At 44.9% G+C, this 14,754-nt stretch overlaps 1 protein-coding gene across 2 annotated transcripts in view; it reads right to left on the reverse strand.

Annotated features, from left to right (window-relative positions):
* ST6GALNAC2 (ST6 N-acetylgalactosaminide alpha-2,6-sialyltransferase 2) overlaps nucleotides 1–14,754 on the reverse strand; it is a 230,125-nt gene that overhangs the window by 143,173 nt on the left and 72,198 nt on the right. The window contains exon 1 of one of the 2 annotated variants that reach the window (XM_068264435.1): nucleotides 4,348–4,758. The exons of the other annotated variant lie outside the window; for it this stretch is intronic. Within the exon in view, the coding sequence (XP_068120536.1) occupies nucleotides 4,348–4,448 (101 nt within the window). The 5' untranslated portion in view covers nucleotides 4,449–4,758. Of the gene's footprint in view, nucleotides 1–4,347; nucleotides 4,759–14,754 lie in introns of those variants that run through there. 2 annotated transcript variants of the gene reach the window in all.

Below are 14,754 nucleotides of genomic sequence, written 5' to 3' on the forward strand. Positions count from 1 at the left end.
TTTACGCAGCATAACATTGCTGCTATGGGGCGCCTGGTTTTGACGCCCAGTGGTGAGCTCCGTGTGTCGAAACCACCTGTTTTGCGGTATCGGTAGTGATAATACTCACTCTAATAGAATCATACTTGGAGGCATGTAACATTTTAATTTGCCTAATATTGTCTACAACCAGAGAACCAGCTAATCAATGAGCCCATAACCAATGAACAAATAACTATATAAACAAACATAATAAAAATCGCATTCAATTTTTAATTATTTTGAATACTTATTCCTTCAGGAGATTATTTGTGATCTTTGATGAAACAACTAAACCTTATTTATTAACATTTGTCCTGATCGACTGCCAAGCAAAATAAAAAATACCTGACTAATAACAGATATCCTGCAGTAACAAAAGGTGGAACACATGGAAGACTGTGCCAACTGCACTGTGAACTGTAACAATGCACCTCTCAGTAATAAATGTGCTGGCCGTATACAGATTGAACTGGTTGATAAGTTTATTCATTATTGAACCATACTGCTGAAACTCAAAAAATTAGAATATTGTGCAAAAGTCCATTTATTTCAGTAATTCAACTATCCAATCGGAATTCAGAAATTGCAAAACGGATATCCGAATTTACCGCAACGGGGTAATTTTACCCCACTCACAGAACTCTGAAGAGTTGGACCAATCAGAGAATGGTGACGTTTTCTGCAAAAATCGAATTACGGCGGCAATTTTAGACCAATCACAAGATTCTGTTTTTCCAATTTCCGATTTTCCATTTTTTTTTTGTCATTCTTTTGCATTGTCCGATACAAAAAAATGACAAAATATTCCTCAGGAATTTGAAAAACTGAAAAAAAAAAAAAAAACAGAAATTGATAACATAGAAAGTTGGAAAATCAGAAAAACAGAACATTGGAGATTGGCATTGGCGGAAATTGGAATGGGCATCTCTGACCATCCCTACTCAAAGGTTGGCAAGTAGTGCAAAGCTGAGAACACACTGTGGTGTACATGAGAAAGCTGCAACACATTCTGGGGATGGTTCAGACACAACAGGGCACTGAAGAGCAGGAAACAAACACTGAAGATCTGGGGCACCAGAATTTTGTCACTTTGTATTTGACTCTTGTGGGGCCACCCACTTTTTTAGACACTCTTAAAGTTTGTGTTCTCTTATTAGTAGCAGGAGGATTAGGCTAGTTACACACCAGGACGTTGCGCTTAGGGGACGTTATAGGGCACATAACGTGCCCCTAACGCAACGCCTGGTGCTCTCTGGTGTGGACGTCGGAGTGAGCCGCGTTGTGATAGCTCACTCTGGCGTCCGTGATGCGTACTCTTGGACGCATGCGGCATCACGTGGTCCCGTCCGGCCAATCGCCGCACAGAGCGGCCGCTCCAGGAAGTAAACACTGCACATCACTGAGTGCAGTGAATATTAATTAGCCATGTGCCCGGCCGCTCTCCCCTCCTCCCCAACATGACTGAGCATGTGCAAACAGTCTAATGCGGCTTAGCCGCGTAGAACGCACAGCATGCAGCACTTTGCTGCTTTACAATGTAACGCAACGTGGGCAGTGTGAACAGCCCACTTGTGTTAGATTGCTGTGCGTTGGGGGAGCGTTACAGGCTGCACTAACGTGCGCCTGTAACGTCCCTGTGTGCAAGAAGCCTTAAGGTGCCCATTGATGATACAATTTTAGCGAACAATCAACCTTCCAATTGGCCAGACTAGTTACTGTTGATGTTGCCAATCGACAACAAACGATCAATGTATCAAGCATTTCATCGATTCATTTTGCGTATCAAATGTATTTAAAGTGCATCCGAGATGAACTTAATTGTGTTCCTTTCCTATTGTTTATAAGGCATTCCTCAAGCCAAATACTTTTTTGTTTTTGTTTTAATACTCTAATTCCCTATAAACTAAAAAAGCCCCAGCCACAGTTTTTCAGAGAGCCTTGGCAATAGCAAGGGCTCATGGGAGCTCAGTCTGGGCAGGAGGAGGGGGAGGTATTACTAGCCAGAGATTTCAGAGGCAGAGGGGAGGAGGGGGGATTAGGTTTTTTTCAGTCTGAGTGCTGATGGTGCAGATAAGCCTGCCTCTGTGTAATGTTTACAAACAACATGGCTGCTGTCATTGTATCACAGAAAGAAATAATCATATTCTATTAAATCTGTTTGCAGCTAGATTTGCTGTGTAAACTACCTAAACTTTAGATAAGATATATAGACAAGTTACTTGTTATAGTTAGTTTTTCATCTCGGATCCGCTTTAAGATGATCGCATTGGATACATTTTTTAATACTATTTACGGGCCCAATCGATTCCTTCCTTCTGATCCCAATTATAGGATTGGAATAATGGATAATGATTTGCAAAAATTGTATTGTTAATGTGTACCTTACTTCACCATCACCCTTCTCCGAGGGCCACTTGGTTGGGTTTGCTTCCCAAGCCACATGGCCCCAGTCCTCCCCTGATGATACAAGTCATTTTCAAGTCAAATACAAGTCAAATTCAGAGCTACTGTATCCTGAATGCAAACCCTGGCAGAAATCTGCTACATGTATAATATTGAGACAGGGGGAGATGCATACCTGGGAGGATGTTTGCACACAGGTCCTTTGTTTGGAAGCAGGAAATTTGGGCACCTAGCGGTTAATGGACAATTTGGGAGCCTCATAGGTGCTAATACAAAAATCGGCTATTAGGCACCCAAAGCTGAAATTATCGCTTCGAAAATTACGACGTTATAGTTTTTGACATGTTTTTATTGTTTTGAAAATTAGAATGTTATGGTTTTTGACATTTTTAATGTTTTGTATTTACAAATTCATAATTTTTGAAAATAACCATTTTGAAATGTATCATTTTGTATAATAATATATAATATTAATAAAAATAATATGATTAATAATTACTAACAATTATATTATATAATATTTAATAATACTATATAATAATAATAATATATTATATATAAGGATATAGGTCAAGTACCTATTCAGTAAGGAGTTCAAGGCAAGACTCCCTAACACTGCAGGGTGGCCTCTTGAGCGCGTCCCAGTGGCTGCAGCTCTTGAGCGCTTTGAGTCCGACAGGAGAAAAGCGCTATACAAATGTTCGGATTATAGCAAGAAAAAATGGTGCCAGCGACTAGTGGACGAAAAGGACGCTGCCATAGACTCTAATGCATTTTTGCTAATACAGTGCTCAAAGCAGAAAAAAAGGGCTCAGGATAAATATTGTTTTCAACATTAAAACATTAAAGTTTTTGAAATATGTTCTCATTTTAGAAGCTTGCAACGTTATAGTTTTTGTCATATTATTTAGTTTGAATGTACAGATTTTAAGTTATCAAAGATATTATCATTTCTGTGTGTGTAAGGATGTTTGTGTAAGGGGAGTGGTTAGGGTTAGGCACCACCAGAGGGGGTGGTGACAGTTAGGCACCACCAGGCGGGTGGTTGGGGTTAGGCACCAAAGTTGGTTAGGGTTAGGCTCCACCAGGTGTGTAGTTAGGTTTAGGCACCACCAGGGGAGGGTTCTGTGTGAGAGTAGGGTTAGGTTAAGCTGTATTGTTGAATTATGTAACGATTTTTAAAGATAATATCTTTTCGTTTTAATTTCCCGTCTGTTTTAAAATTATATTTGTTAACGAATTCCATTAACTATTTTTATTGTTATTGAGATTTTGTTATCCAGCCGGGTCCTTTTTTCCTGGCGTCCCTTTTTCATGCACCCGGAAGGGTTTTTTTTAGGGTTAAGCCTTAGGAGGGAGGGGGTTAGGGTTAGGCGTCAGGACTCAGGAGGGGGGGTTTAGGGTTAGGCATCAAAAAGTGGGGTTTTAGGGTTAGGCATTGGAGGGGGAGGGTTTTGTTTTGAGAGTAGGGTTAGGTTAATTTGTAGTAAAATATTGCTAATATATACCGGTATTTTATTATGATAATTTACACTTTAAAAACAAAGAATACCAGTAGATATTAACGATAATTTTATGAACAAAAAATGGTGTCCTTTTTCCACGTGCCCTTATTTCATGCATGTCTTTGATTCATTCACTGTTGTTTTATAAATTTAGTTTAGTTTACAATGAATAGCATCGCTTTAACTGGTAAATTTGTATCCGGTAACTAGAAGTAAACACAGGCTGAAAAAAAAAACCTCTTTATCCACAAGTAGACAATTATCTTGCAAATAAAAGTTGCCTACTACACAACAGCAGCCTTACTAATACCCTGCAGACACTAATTAGCAAGGCACTTGTGACTAGAGCATAAAGTCCTCTGTAGTACTGGGATGATGCTGATCTCCACCCTGCTTACCATGAGTGCCTCCCTCTTACCTGCCTGGAGACATCACGGAGGTGTAGTAGTGGCCATAGAACAACGCAGATACAGCAAGCACGGCCACCAGGCACAGCAATTTCACCCAGCGAAGACGCATTGATAATACTAGAACTAACACAGTCTGTGCAGTGTGTGATCAGGAGCCCTGCAGCAATCTTCAGCTCTTCACAAATACAGAAAGTAAACCTCTCCTGTAAACAAATCCTCTTCCAGTTGCCGAGTATAAGCGATGATGATATTTAGGACTTAAAAGTTCTTCAAGTTTTTGAATTCCACCCTCTAGCAAATGAAGTCAGCCAGGAGCACAGAGAGTAATGTGCTCCCAGCTGGGTGTATGGAGGAGATACAAGAGCAGATCCCGCCCATTCAGTTCAGCAGTAGTCCCTTTTCATCACCAGAGTGGCTGAGTGCTGTACAACAAAAGCATGTGCATGTTAATGAAGTGCTTACAGAATTCTCTATTGGGGGTCTCTGCTTGCTCAGGTATCACCAGGATCAAAGCTCCCTGTTGGGCAAATAACATCCTATCCTGTTACAAAGTTGGCAAAGAAAAATGTGTGAAATAGCTGTAGTTTTAGCACATATACTGGACAGTAAAAAGTTGGATTGCAAGTAACTTGGTTTAAAGCAAACTTGAAGCGAATATAAACTTATGAGATAGCGAATTGTATGGGTAGTACAGCTAAGAAATAGAACGTTGGTAGCAAAGAAAAAAAGTATTTGTTTTCCAGTAAGGAGAGTTAAAAAAAAACAAAAACTTCAGTTATCTATACAAAAAAAAGCTTCTCTGAGCTATTTGACCCACTAGATTAAACACAGTCCTGTTTTCTAAAGCACTTAACCTGCCAAGGAACAGTGCGATACAGCTTGAGATGTGGTTATACTTAGGAAAGTTCAAAGGGTAATTTTTCTGCGTTGTTTTTTAGCTTAAAAGACAGAGTGTGGTTTCTAAACTGCAAATATGACAAAATGATGTTATAAAAATGCTATATAACTGAAAATAAAAATATGAGACCCTTTTCTTTGCTACTAATGTTTTATTCGTTATCCATACTACACAGACAATTTATTATATCATAAGGGTTTTTTTGTTTCAGGTTTGCTTTAAGAGGGCTTTGCAAGAATATTTTTTTTTTTCATGAAATGTTGACTTGATAAGCAAGCAATATCTTAATATATTAGGCTTATTGTTATTATTATTGATTTACAAAGCATCAGCATATTCCGCTGTACTAAGGAAGAAAAACAAACATAGGGTACATAATAATACAGAAAAACAAAAGTTTGCTTTCCTAAAACAGAAAGAATTTGCGATAATTCAGGTTGGAGTGTCCAATGAGTTCTGGGTCACCATGAGCTTGCTGGTTAGTCTGTACCTCTCGGTGTTACAAGCCCTACTCTATAGAGCCAAATTAATCCATGCCATGCACTGATGAGGATCAAACAATCCGAAACAGTCTGTATGCATGTTGGATTATTATGGCTCTGTACAAATTAACAAGCTGACACATCATTGCATTCCAGCGGTTCTGGAGGTGTGTTTAGCTTCTAAGGGTACAATGGTTAATTTGCATATATTCAGCAGTGTTGCTCTGGGAGACATCTCAAGCTCACTCCAACCTGAATTATCGCAAATTCTTTCTGTTTTAGGAAAGCAAACTTTTGTTTTTCTTAACATTTTAGTAAGGGGGCTTTTAGGACCATTGTAGTCCCTAACACACTCCAATGAGTTCTGGGTCACCATAATAAAACAGACAATGGTGTGCACCAAATATGGACATGGTACAAATTTCAGAAATGGTCATTACAGGTTTTACAAGGTTTTCTCGTCCTCCTGTCCCCCGCAGCAGCTAAGTTTCGTAATCACCGACTTGCAAGTCGATGGGCACTGCGCCTGCGTGGCCGTGCACATCCTCGTTCACGCAACAAAGTCGGCGATTACAAAACTTAGCCGCGGCTGGGGACTGGAGGATCGTTCCGTGATAACGTGGGCACAGGGCAGCTGCAGGGGCTGACAGAAGCCCCACGTAAGTGACTTTTTTTTTTACAGTAATTTCAGGTTTCCTTTAAAGAGGAACTTTAGCACAAAAAAGGGGGGGGGGGGGTAATCAATACATTGCAAACAGAAGAGAGATCAAGAAATGATTGATATTCGTCATGTAATTTGTTCATATTGTTTGATCCACAATCAGAATCAGAATCAATTATATCAGAATCATTTATTTCGCCAAGTACAAAGTGGGGTTGTACCCGCAATTGGTTTTGCCTCATACAGATTCTGAAAGGAGGGGGCATAATGTCTGAAAGCCAAGAGCCGAGGCTGCCATATTACGGTGCCACCAGTCGCACTTTGCAATAATCTGTCATCCCTAAGGAGACATTGAGGGGTGGGGGGCACAGGCGTAGGAATCACTATAGCAACCATAGCAGGTGCTATGGGGCCCTTGACCACTAGGGGGCCCTCTCGACAGCAGAAGATTTTTTTTTTAAATTCTATTTTAAAATATATACTACCTATTTTCCCCTCAGACCCACCTCTCCCTTGCACCATGCAGGCTGCACAATCAAATCCTGCCAGGTCGGCAAGTGCAGCAGGTAAGTAAGGGGGGGGGGGACTACTTTGTCTCCAGGTGATAGGCGCATGAACACCTCCTAGCCAGGCCCGACAATTAACTTGTAGTTCTGGCCAGGGAGGAGTGGCTGCTGCTGCAGTGCATGAGGGACTCCAGGCAGCTTGTACAGACCAGGGACTGGGGAGGAGAGATGATTCTTCTAAAGTTCTCAGAGACCACACGGCAGACAGTAGCAGAGTACAGGGCAGCAGAACATAACACAGTGACAGCTCACTCACTGCACACATGTCACATCTCCAGCCACCCTTCCAGGCTGTGAGAGTGACACGCAAACCTCCTAATCCTTTTAACTCTTTCAGCTCTGGGCTGCCAGATAATTAAGTGCTGCATTCCAATACCAGCAAACTAACAGCACACTGTCACAGTATATCAGTGGAGCTGCACTGCATAACATAGCTGCTCTTATATGAAGATGGATGTTTATTGGAGGTTAGGTATAAAAAGTATTTATTTTTGCCTCTTTAAAGGATGCCAAAAGTGAACATATTCTTTTAGTTACATGGGGCTTCTTCCCCCCACCCCCACCCCCCAGGCATGCATGTCCCTTGCAGGGCTGCCATCAGAAATTTTGGAGCCCCTCACATTATCATGCCTGCCCCCCCCGCCCTGGGCCCACCCACTGGTTGCTGTGCCCGCCCACTAGCCACCCCACCTCAGGGGCCCCAACCGTCCCGTTTTCGCCGGGACCGTCACGGGTTGGGGGAGGGGTCCCGCTGTCCCGGGATAGCCCCCCTTGTGTCCCGGCAGGCAGCAGCTCCTCTCCAGCGGAGGAAAAAAGAAGGATCGAGGCGCCAGCCGCGGCTGTGGTGTGCAGGATGCTGGCCAAGCTTGTCCCCCCTCCCTCCGAATGTGCCCCGCAGTGTCCCCCTGTATGGCGCAGCGCAGCAGAGCGGCAGTCTTACCATCTTCCTCGCGTACTGGCATCTCGTCTTCCAACTACTTCCTGTGACGTCACAGGAAGCGGAGAAGACGAGATGCCCATATGCGAAGAGGAATGGTAAGACTGCTGCTCTGCTGCGCTCGTATCTCGCCATACAGGGGGACACTGGGGGGCACATTCGGAGGGAGGGGGGACAAGCTTGGCCCGCATCCTGCACACCACAGCCGCGGCTGGCGCCTCTATCCTTCTTTTTAGCTGGGCACCCTCACCCTTCTCCCCACCATTCTATCTATCTATCTATATATATATATATATATATATATATATATATATATATATATATATATATATATATATAATACACATTTTTGACTAGGGGTGTGTCAGGGGGTGTGGTTGGGGGCGTGGCTTAAGTGTCCCGGTTTCTCATCTCAAAAAGTTGGGAGGTATGCCACCTGTGTCCGTGCACGAAGTGCTCTGCGGCAAAAAATGTGCATGGCTCAGACACTGAAGAAAGTGGTATGCACAGCGTGATGCAGCAAACAGTGGGCTGGACCTGGCATGTTGTGGGTGGAGCCAAATGCGAGCAAAATACAGGTAGTCCCTGGTTAACAAATGAGATAGGAACTTGTAGGTCCATTCTTATCTTTTATTCGTGGCCTTTTGTACGCCTCTTTTCTTCCTGTGCCTCTTTAGTCCCCCTCTGTCTCACCTCAGTTTGTGCCTCTTTTGTGCCCCTCTGTTTGACCTCATGTTCTCATCTCATCTTGTTTCTTCCTGTGCCTCTTTTGTCCACCACTGTTCCCCCTGTGTTACCACTTGTCCCCTTCTGTCTCAGCTCGTCCCCCTGCCCTAGCTAGGTACAGGTGTCCCCAGTATAGGGAGCAAGCTATAAGCGCCCCAGTATAAGTAGCCAAGTATAGGTGGTGCCTCAGTATAGGTAGTCAGGTATAGGTGGTGCCCCAGTTTAGGTAGCCTGTAGCCAGATATAGGTGGTGCCCCAGTATAGAAAGTCCGCTGTAGCGGGCTCACTCATCTGCTGCCCACGTTCAAGCGCTGATGTCACTCTTCTCTCAGTGCTGGAGCACGGTGTGCTGGTTAGTGAGCCACAGGCCCGCAGCCAGCACATGTGGCCCTTCCAGTGCTTTGGAGGGCCCAGGGTCCCCTGAAGCCCTGGGCCCCTCACTGCAGTGTCAGTTGTCCTCCCCTGATGGCTGCCCTGGTCCCTTGCTGTCCTCTCAGTCCTCTTCCTCAATACACTGTTTGGTCCGGCACAGCAGCCAAGTTGCACACTACTGTACGTGTTCTGGCCAGGTGACACATGTTCTTGATCAAGTTTCTATGGTAGGGTTGCCACCCTATCCCGCATATATGAATTATACATGCCTTATGGCTAGTTAGATGCAGTTAAGGCACTGATTATGTGTGAGTAGCCCCAGAACCTGTATCATTCATATGTGTTGGTATTTCAAGGGATGGGGTGGCAACCTTGTTCCATGGGCGGGGGCACTCTGTGCACGCACACTACATTAAGAGTCATAGTTGCAGGTGCATGCAGTGCTCTTGTCTATAGGAGCCCAGTCAAGGAGGTGTGCGAATTGGCTGCTGTACCGGGTCAAACAGCGGATCAATGAAGAGGACCGGGAGGACAGCAAGGGACTTACATGTATGGGCGTAGCAATCACCGCTGCCATTACAGGGGGGCCCTCCACCTCTCTCTCTAATCGCAGGTGCAGCCAGTCAGCAAAGAAACCTCCCCATTTACTCACAAAAACTGTGTGCAGGAGCGTGTGTAATGTTTTCCTGCTTCCAGAGGTTCCCTAACAGCAGAACACTCTGCTGCCATTCGCCAGCTCCCGATCACGTGGAGTTCGGGGAAAAGTGGGCTCCATGCTATCATTTTTGCAGGGGGGTCCTATTAAGTCTAGTTACGCCCCTGCCTACATGCCTAGAGAGGCTGGAAGAAGCCCCAGTTAAGCTAAAGAACACGATTTATCTTCACCTCTGGTATCCTTTAAAATATCTTCTATTATTTCTTTAAAAAATACTCTAATAATCAGGCCTTATATTTCAAATGTCACTTATAATAATGTATTGCTTTGCAATACTGCCACACTGAGTCGCCTGCATACCATTAGTACTTATAGGGAGACTACCTGGTACACCTCTAAAAAAAAAAATATATGCATCTAAAAAAAATATATTGCTTATAAAAAGTCTATTATACTCAAAAAAATAAAATCACTTTTTTTTAAACGTTCAGTTCTGTAAGGTTGCGGAGCAGCCGGACAGAGCTCAGCAACAGAAAGGGACTCAGTGGCAGGAACTGTAAGTTTATATGAAAAATGAATCCTGGTGCACAATTTCGTTTATATGCATATACTTTGTTTATATGAATTTACCAGGTAGTCTCCCAATAAGTTGAAATGGTATGCGGGTAATTGAGTGTGGTGTTACCGTGTGGGGGCACACGGTGGGTGCATTTGTCTATTTGGGGGTTCACAGTTGCATGCATTTGTTTATTGGGGGCTCACGGTGGCTGGATTTGTTGGTTGGAGGCTCACGGTGGCTGCATTTGTTGGTTGGAGGCTCACAGTGGCTGCATTTGTTGGTTGGAGGCTCACAGTGGCTGCATTTGTTGGTTGGGGGCTCGCGGTGGCTGCATTTGTTGGTTGGAGGCTCACGGTGGCTGCATTTGTTGGTTGGGGGCTCGCGGTGGCTGCATTTGTTGGTTGGGGGCTCGCGGTGGCTGCATTTGTTGGAGGCTCACGGTGGCTGCATTTGTTGGTTGGAGGCTCACGGTGGCTGCATTTGTTGGTTGGAGGCTCACGGTGGCTGCATTTGTTGGTTGGAGGCTCACGGTGGCTGCATTTGTTGGTTGGAGGCTCACGGTGGCTGCATTTGTTGGTTGGAGGCTCACGGTGGCTGCATTTGTTGGTTGGAGGCTCACGGTGCCTGCATTTGTTGGTTGGAGGCTCACGGTGGCTGCATTTGTCTATTTGAGGCTGACAGTGGTATGTTTTTGTCTATTTGAGGCTAACCGTGGCATGCATTTGTCAATTGGTGGCTCATGGTGGCATGCATTTGTCTATTAGGGCTTCTGGGGTGCCTGCTAATAGAGGGGTGTGGAGCCTGTTGCAGCCATTAAAGTAGCTTTAAAAAACTAAAAATGTGGTACCACACCCACTATTTAGCTTCACCCACAATACCCATAAAGTGTGCTTCTGACTCCGCCCCCAGTCCGTTCAAAAGTTTTGGGTGTTCAGACTTGTTGGCTCTTTTTTCAACCAATAGCTGCGCTCTTTGATACTGCAAAACAAATGTCTCTCCTTCTCATGCAAGACAGTCCCACAAGACAGGCTGTGTGGAGTTCTTCCTAATTGACCTCCAGGTCGCAGTGACCAATTCTTGCAGTAAAATCACCTCCACCACACCCCACGCAGTGGGAACTCACCGCATACAAGTGACCCTCTATTAGATGGGTCTCCAGCGCTTATGGGGTCATCTGGCCGCCCCCCGCCATTCAAGGATTCTCCTCCACAAGGATCACTCTGCTGCAGTATCAATACACCTTAAAAAAAGCAAATAACCAAAGCTCCCATAGCGTAAAATTGTAAAACCACTTTAATTTTAAAAGAAATGCACACTTACAAACGTGTCCGATGTTTAAGGCACAGAGTTTTTGTGGGCTCTACCCCAATCGTGGGCCGCCGGGTCGGCTTAGCTGCGCTGGTTAGTTTGGCCTCCCTCTGACTCCTCACGTGTCCCCCTGTGTTGCCTCCACGTCTGCTGGCCGCGTGCGCTTTACCGGTTTCGTCGCCTGTAGCGACTCATCAGAAGCTTCTGATGAGTCGCTACAGGCGACGAAACCGGTAAAGCGCACGCGGCCAGCAGACGTGGAGGCAACACAGGGGGACACGTGAGGAGTCAGAGGGAGGCCAAACTAACCAGCGCAGCTAAGCCGACCCGGCGGCCCACGATTGGGGTAGAGCCCACAAAAACTCTGTGCCTTAAACATCGGACACGTTTGTAAGTGTGCATTTCTTTTAAAATTAAAGTGGTTTTACAATTTTACGCTATGGGAGCTTTGGTTATTTGCTTTTTTTGAGGTGTATTGATACTGCAGCAGAGTGATCCTTGTGGAGGAGAATCCTTGAATGGCGGGGGGCGGCCAGATGACCCCATAAGCGCTGGAGACCCATCTAATAGAGGGTCACTTGTATGCGGTGAGTTCCCACTGCGTGGGGTGTGGTGGAGGTGATTTTACCGCAAGAATTGGTCACTGCGACCTGGAGGTCAATTAGGAAGAACTCCACACAGCCTGTCTTGTGGGACTGTCTTGCATGAGAAGGAGAGACATTTGTTTTGCAGTATCAAAGAGCGCAGCTATTGGTTGAAAATTGAGATTTATGTGTATAGAGAGCAGCGCACCACCAGTGAAACCCCGCTTTGTAATATCAGCGCAGTTTTTCAGACAATTGTTGGCTCTTTTGTCCATCAAAAATTAAAAATTAGATTGACAACACTGATCTGCTGTTAGAAGAGAGAGCTCACATCACACATAAGGAGGGGGGTGGGGGGTGGGGGGGGCAATCAAAATGTTGCTATGGGGCCAATCAAAATTTTGCTATGGGGCCCCATGAATTAGCTACGCCCCTGGACTAGTCCATCTCTTCATGGGGATTCTCAGCAAGGCTTTAAATCTTTATAAAGATATTCCCTAAAAAGGATCTAAAGAGGAACTCCAATGAAAATAATGTAATAAAAAAAGTGCTTCATTTTTACAATAATTATGTGTAAATGATATAGTCAGTGTTTTCCCATTGTAAAATCTTTTAAATCCCTGCTTTATATTCTGACATTTATCACATGGTGACATTTTTACTGCTGGCAAGTGATGTAGCTGCAGCTTGCTGTTTTGGCAGTTGGAAACAGATGTAAACAGCTATTTCCCACAATGCAACAAGTTTCACAGACAGGAAACTGCCAAGAGTGTGTACTCAGAATTTCTCTGTGGGAGGAGTTTCACCACAATATCAGTCATACAGCGCCCCCTGATGATCTGTTTATGAAAAGGAATAGATTTCTCATGTAAAAGGGGGTATCAGCTACTGATTGGGATAAAGTTCAATTCTTGGTCATAGTTTCTCTTTAAACAATGATGCTGGCCAGCTTACCTGCTCGCTACACAGTTTTTTGACAGTTGGACAGAGCAACTGCCATTCACTAAATGCTTTTGAAATTAAACAAATCCCTGAAAATCCCCCATGAAGAGATGGACTAGTCCAAAACCTGTCGCTTCTGTCAGATTTCTACAACCTACTGTAAGTGACTGCAACATAGGAGAAAATTACTCTGGAAAAACATACTTCTTATTTGTAGGTTTGCACATATTTCAAATTTTACAATTTTTCACCATAGTGCCCCTTTTAATAATAGCTTTTTGGTGAATGTTTTATTAGAGGAAAGAAAGGTCATCCTGTTGTTCACAACAGGAGCAGTAGTCTAATGTGTGGTAAAATGGCAGGATGGAAAACATAATTAGGAAACAAAATGCAGTCTGGATAGAAGGGAAATAACTGTAGTTTTAGATAACTAAATGTTAGTTTAGAAAATGTTGTCTTTGACACTCCTATTCAAGAATGAAAGCCTTGCTGAGAATCCCCTATGAAGAGATTAGTTCAAAACCTGCCGGTACTGTCAGATTTCTACTACCTACTTTAACCTCCCTGGCGGTAAGCCCGTGCTGAGCACGGGCTATGCCGCCGGGAGGCACCGCTCAGGCCCCGCTGGGCCGATTTGCATAATTTTTTTTTGCTGCACTTTGCTAGCTGCGTGCAGTGCCCGATCGCCGCCGCTACCCGCCGATCCGCCGCTATACGCGTCGCCGCAGCCGCCCCCCCCCCCCCCAGACCCCGTGCGCTGCCTGGCCAATCAGTGCCAGGCAGCGCCGTGGGGTGGATCGGATTCCCCTTTGACGTCACGACGTCGTCGGTGACGTCATCCCGCCCCATCGCCATGGCGACGGGGGAAGCCCTCCAAGAGATCGCGTTCTTTGAACGGGATCTCTTGATCTCCGATCGCCGGTGGCGATCGGAGGGGCTGGAGGGATGCCGCTGAGCAGCGGCTATCATGTAGCGAGACCTCGTCTCGCTACATGAAATTTTTTTTTTTTTTTTTTAAACGTATTTGCTGCCCCCTGGCGGATTTTGACAAACCGCCAGGAGGGTTGAAGGGAACCAGAGAGGATCAAGAAAAGGTTTTATACATACCTGGGGCTTCCTCCAGCCCCATACGCACGGATCGCTCCCACGCCGCCGTCCTCTGCTGCCTGGATCCGCCGGTACCGTCACTTCCGGCGGACGCGGCCGATTCTCTGCATCACACGGAGCTTCCTCCATGAACATACGCATGAGGCTGCCTACTGCGCAGCCGCATGCGTACGGGTATGGAGGGAGCCCCTTTTATGCGGACAATTGGCCACGTCCGCCGGAAGTGACGGGCCCGGTACCGGCGGTTCCAGGAAGCGGAGGATGGCGGCGTGGGAGCGATCCAGGCTTATGGGGCTGGAAGAAGCCCCAGGTATGTATAAAATCCTTTTTCTATTTTAACAAACCATTCCTCTCTGGTTCCCTTTAAGTGACAGCAACATAGGAGAAAAGTAATTTATGGCTCATTTGACTCTGGAAGAAACGTACTTCTTATTTTTCTATGTTTTCACATAATTAAAACTTTACAATTTTTCACCATAGCGCTCCTTTAAGGCTCAAACAATTCTCAGAGATCATGCTGATTCAAGGGGGACTTGGATAGTAGGTCAAAGATTTAGTATGGTTAGCAACCAGAAATCTCAAGCTTTCCCGTCCTTAAAAGTAGCTTTAGGCTGGATT

This window comes from Hyperolius riggenbachi, chromosome 12 (genome assembly GCF_040937935.1).
Source record: "Hyperolius riggenbachi isolate aHypRig1 chromosome 12, aHypRig1.pri, whole genome shotgun sequence".
Lineage (NCBI taxonomy): Eukaryota > Metazoa > Chordata > Amphibia > Anura > Hyperoliidae > Hyperolius > Hyperolius riggenbachi.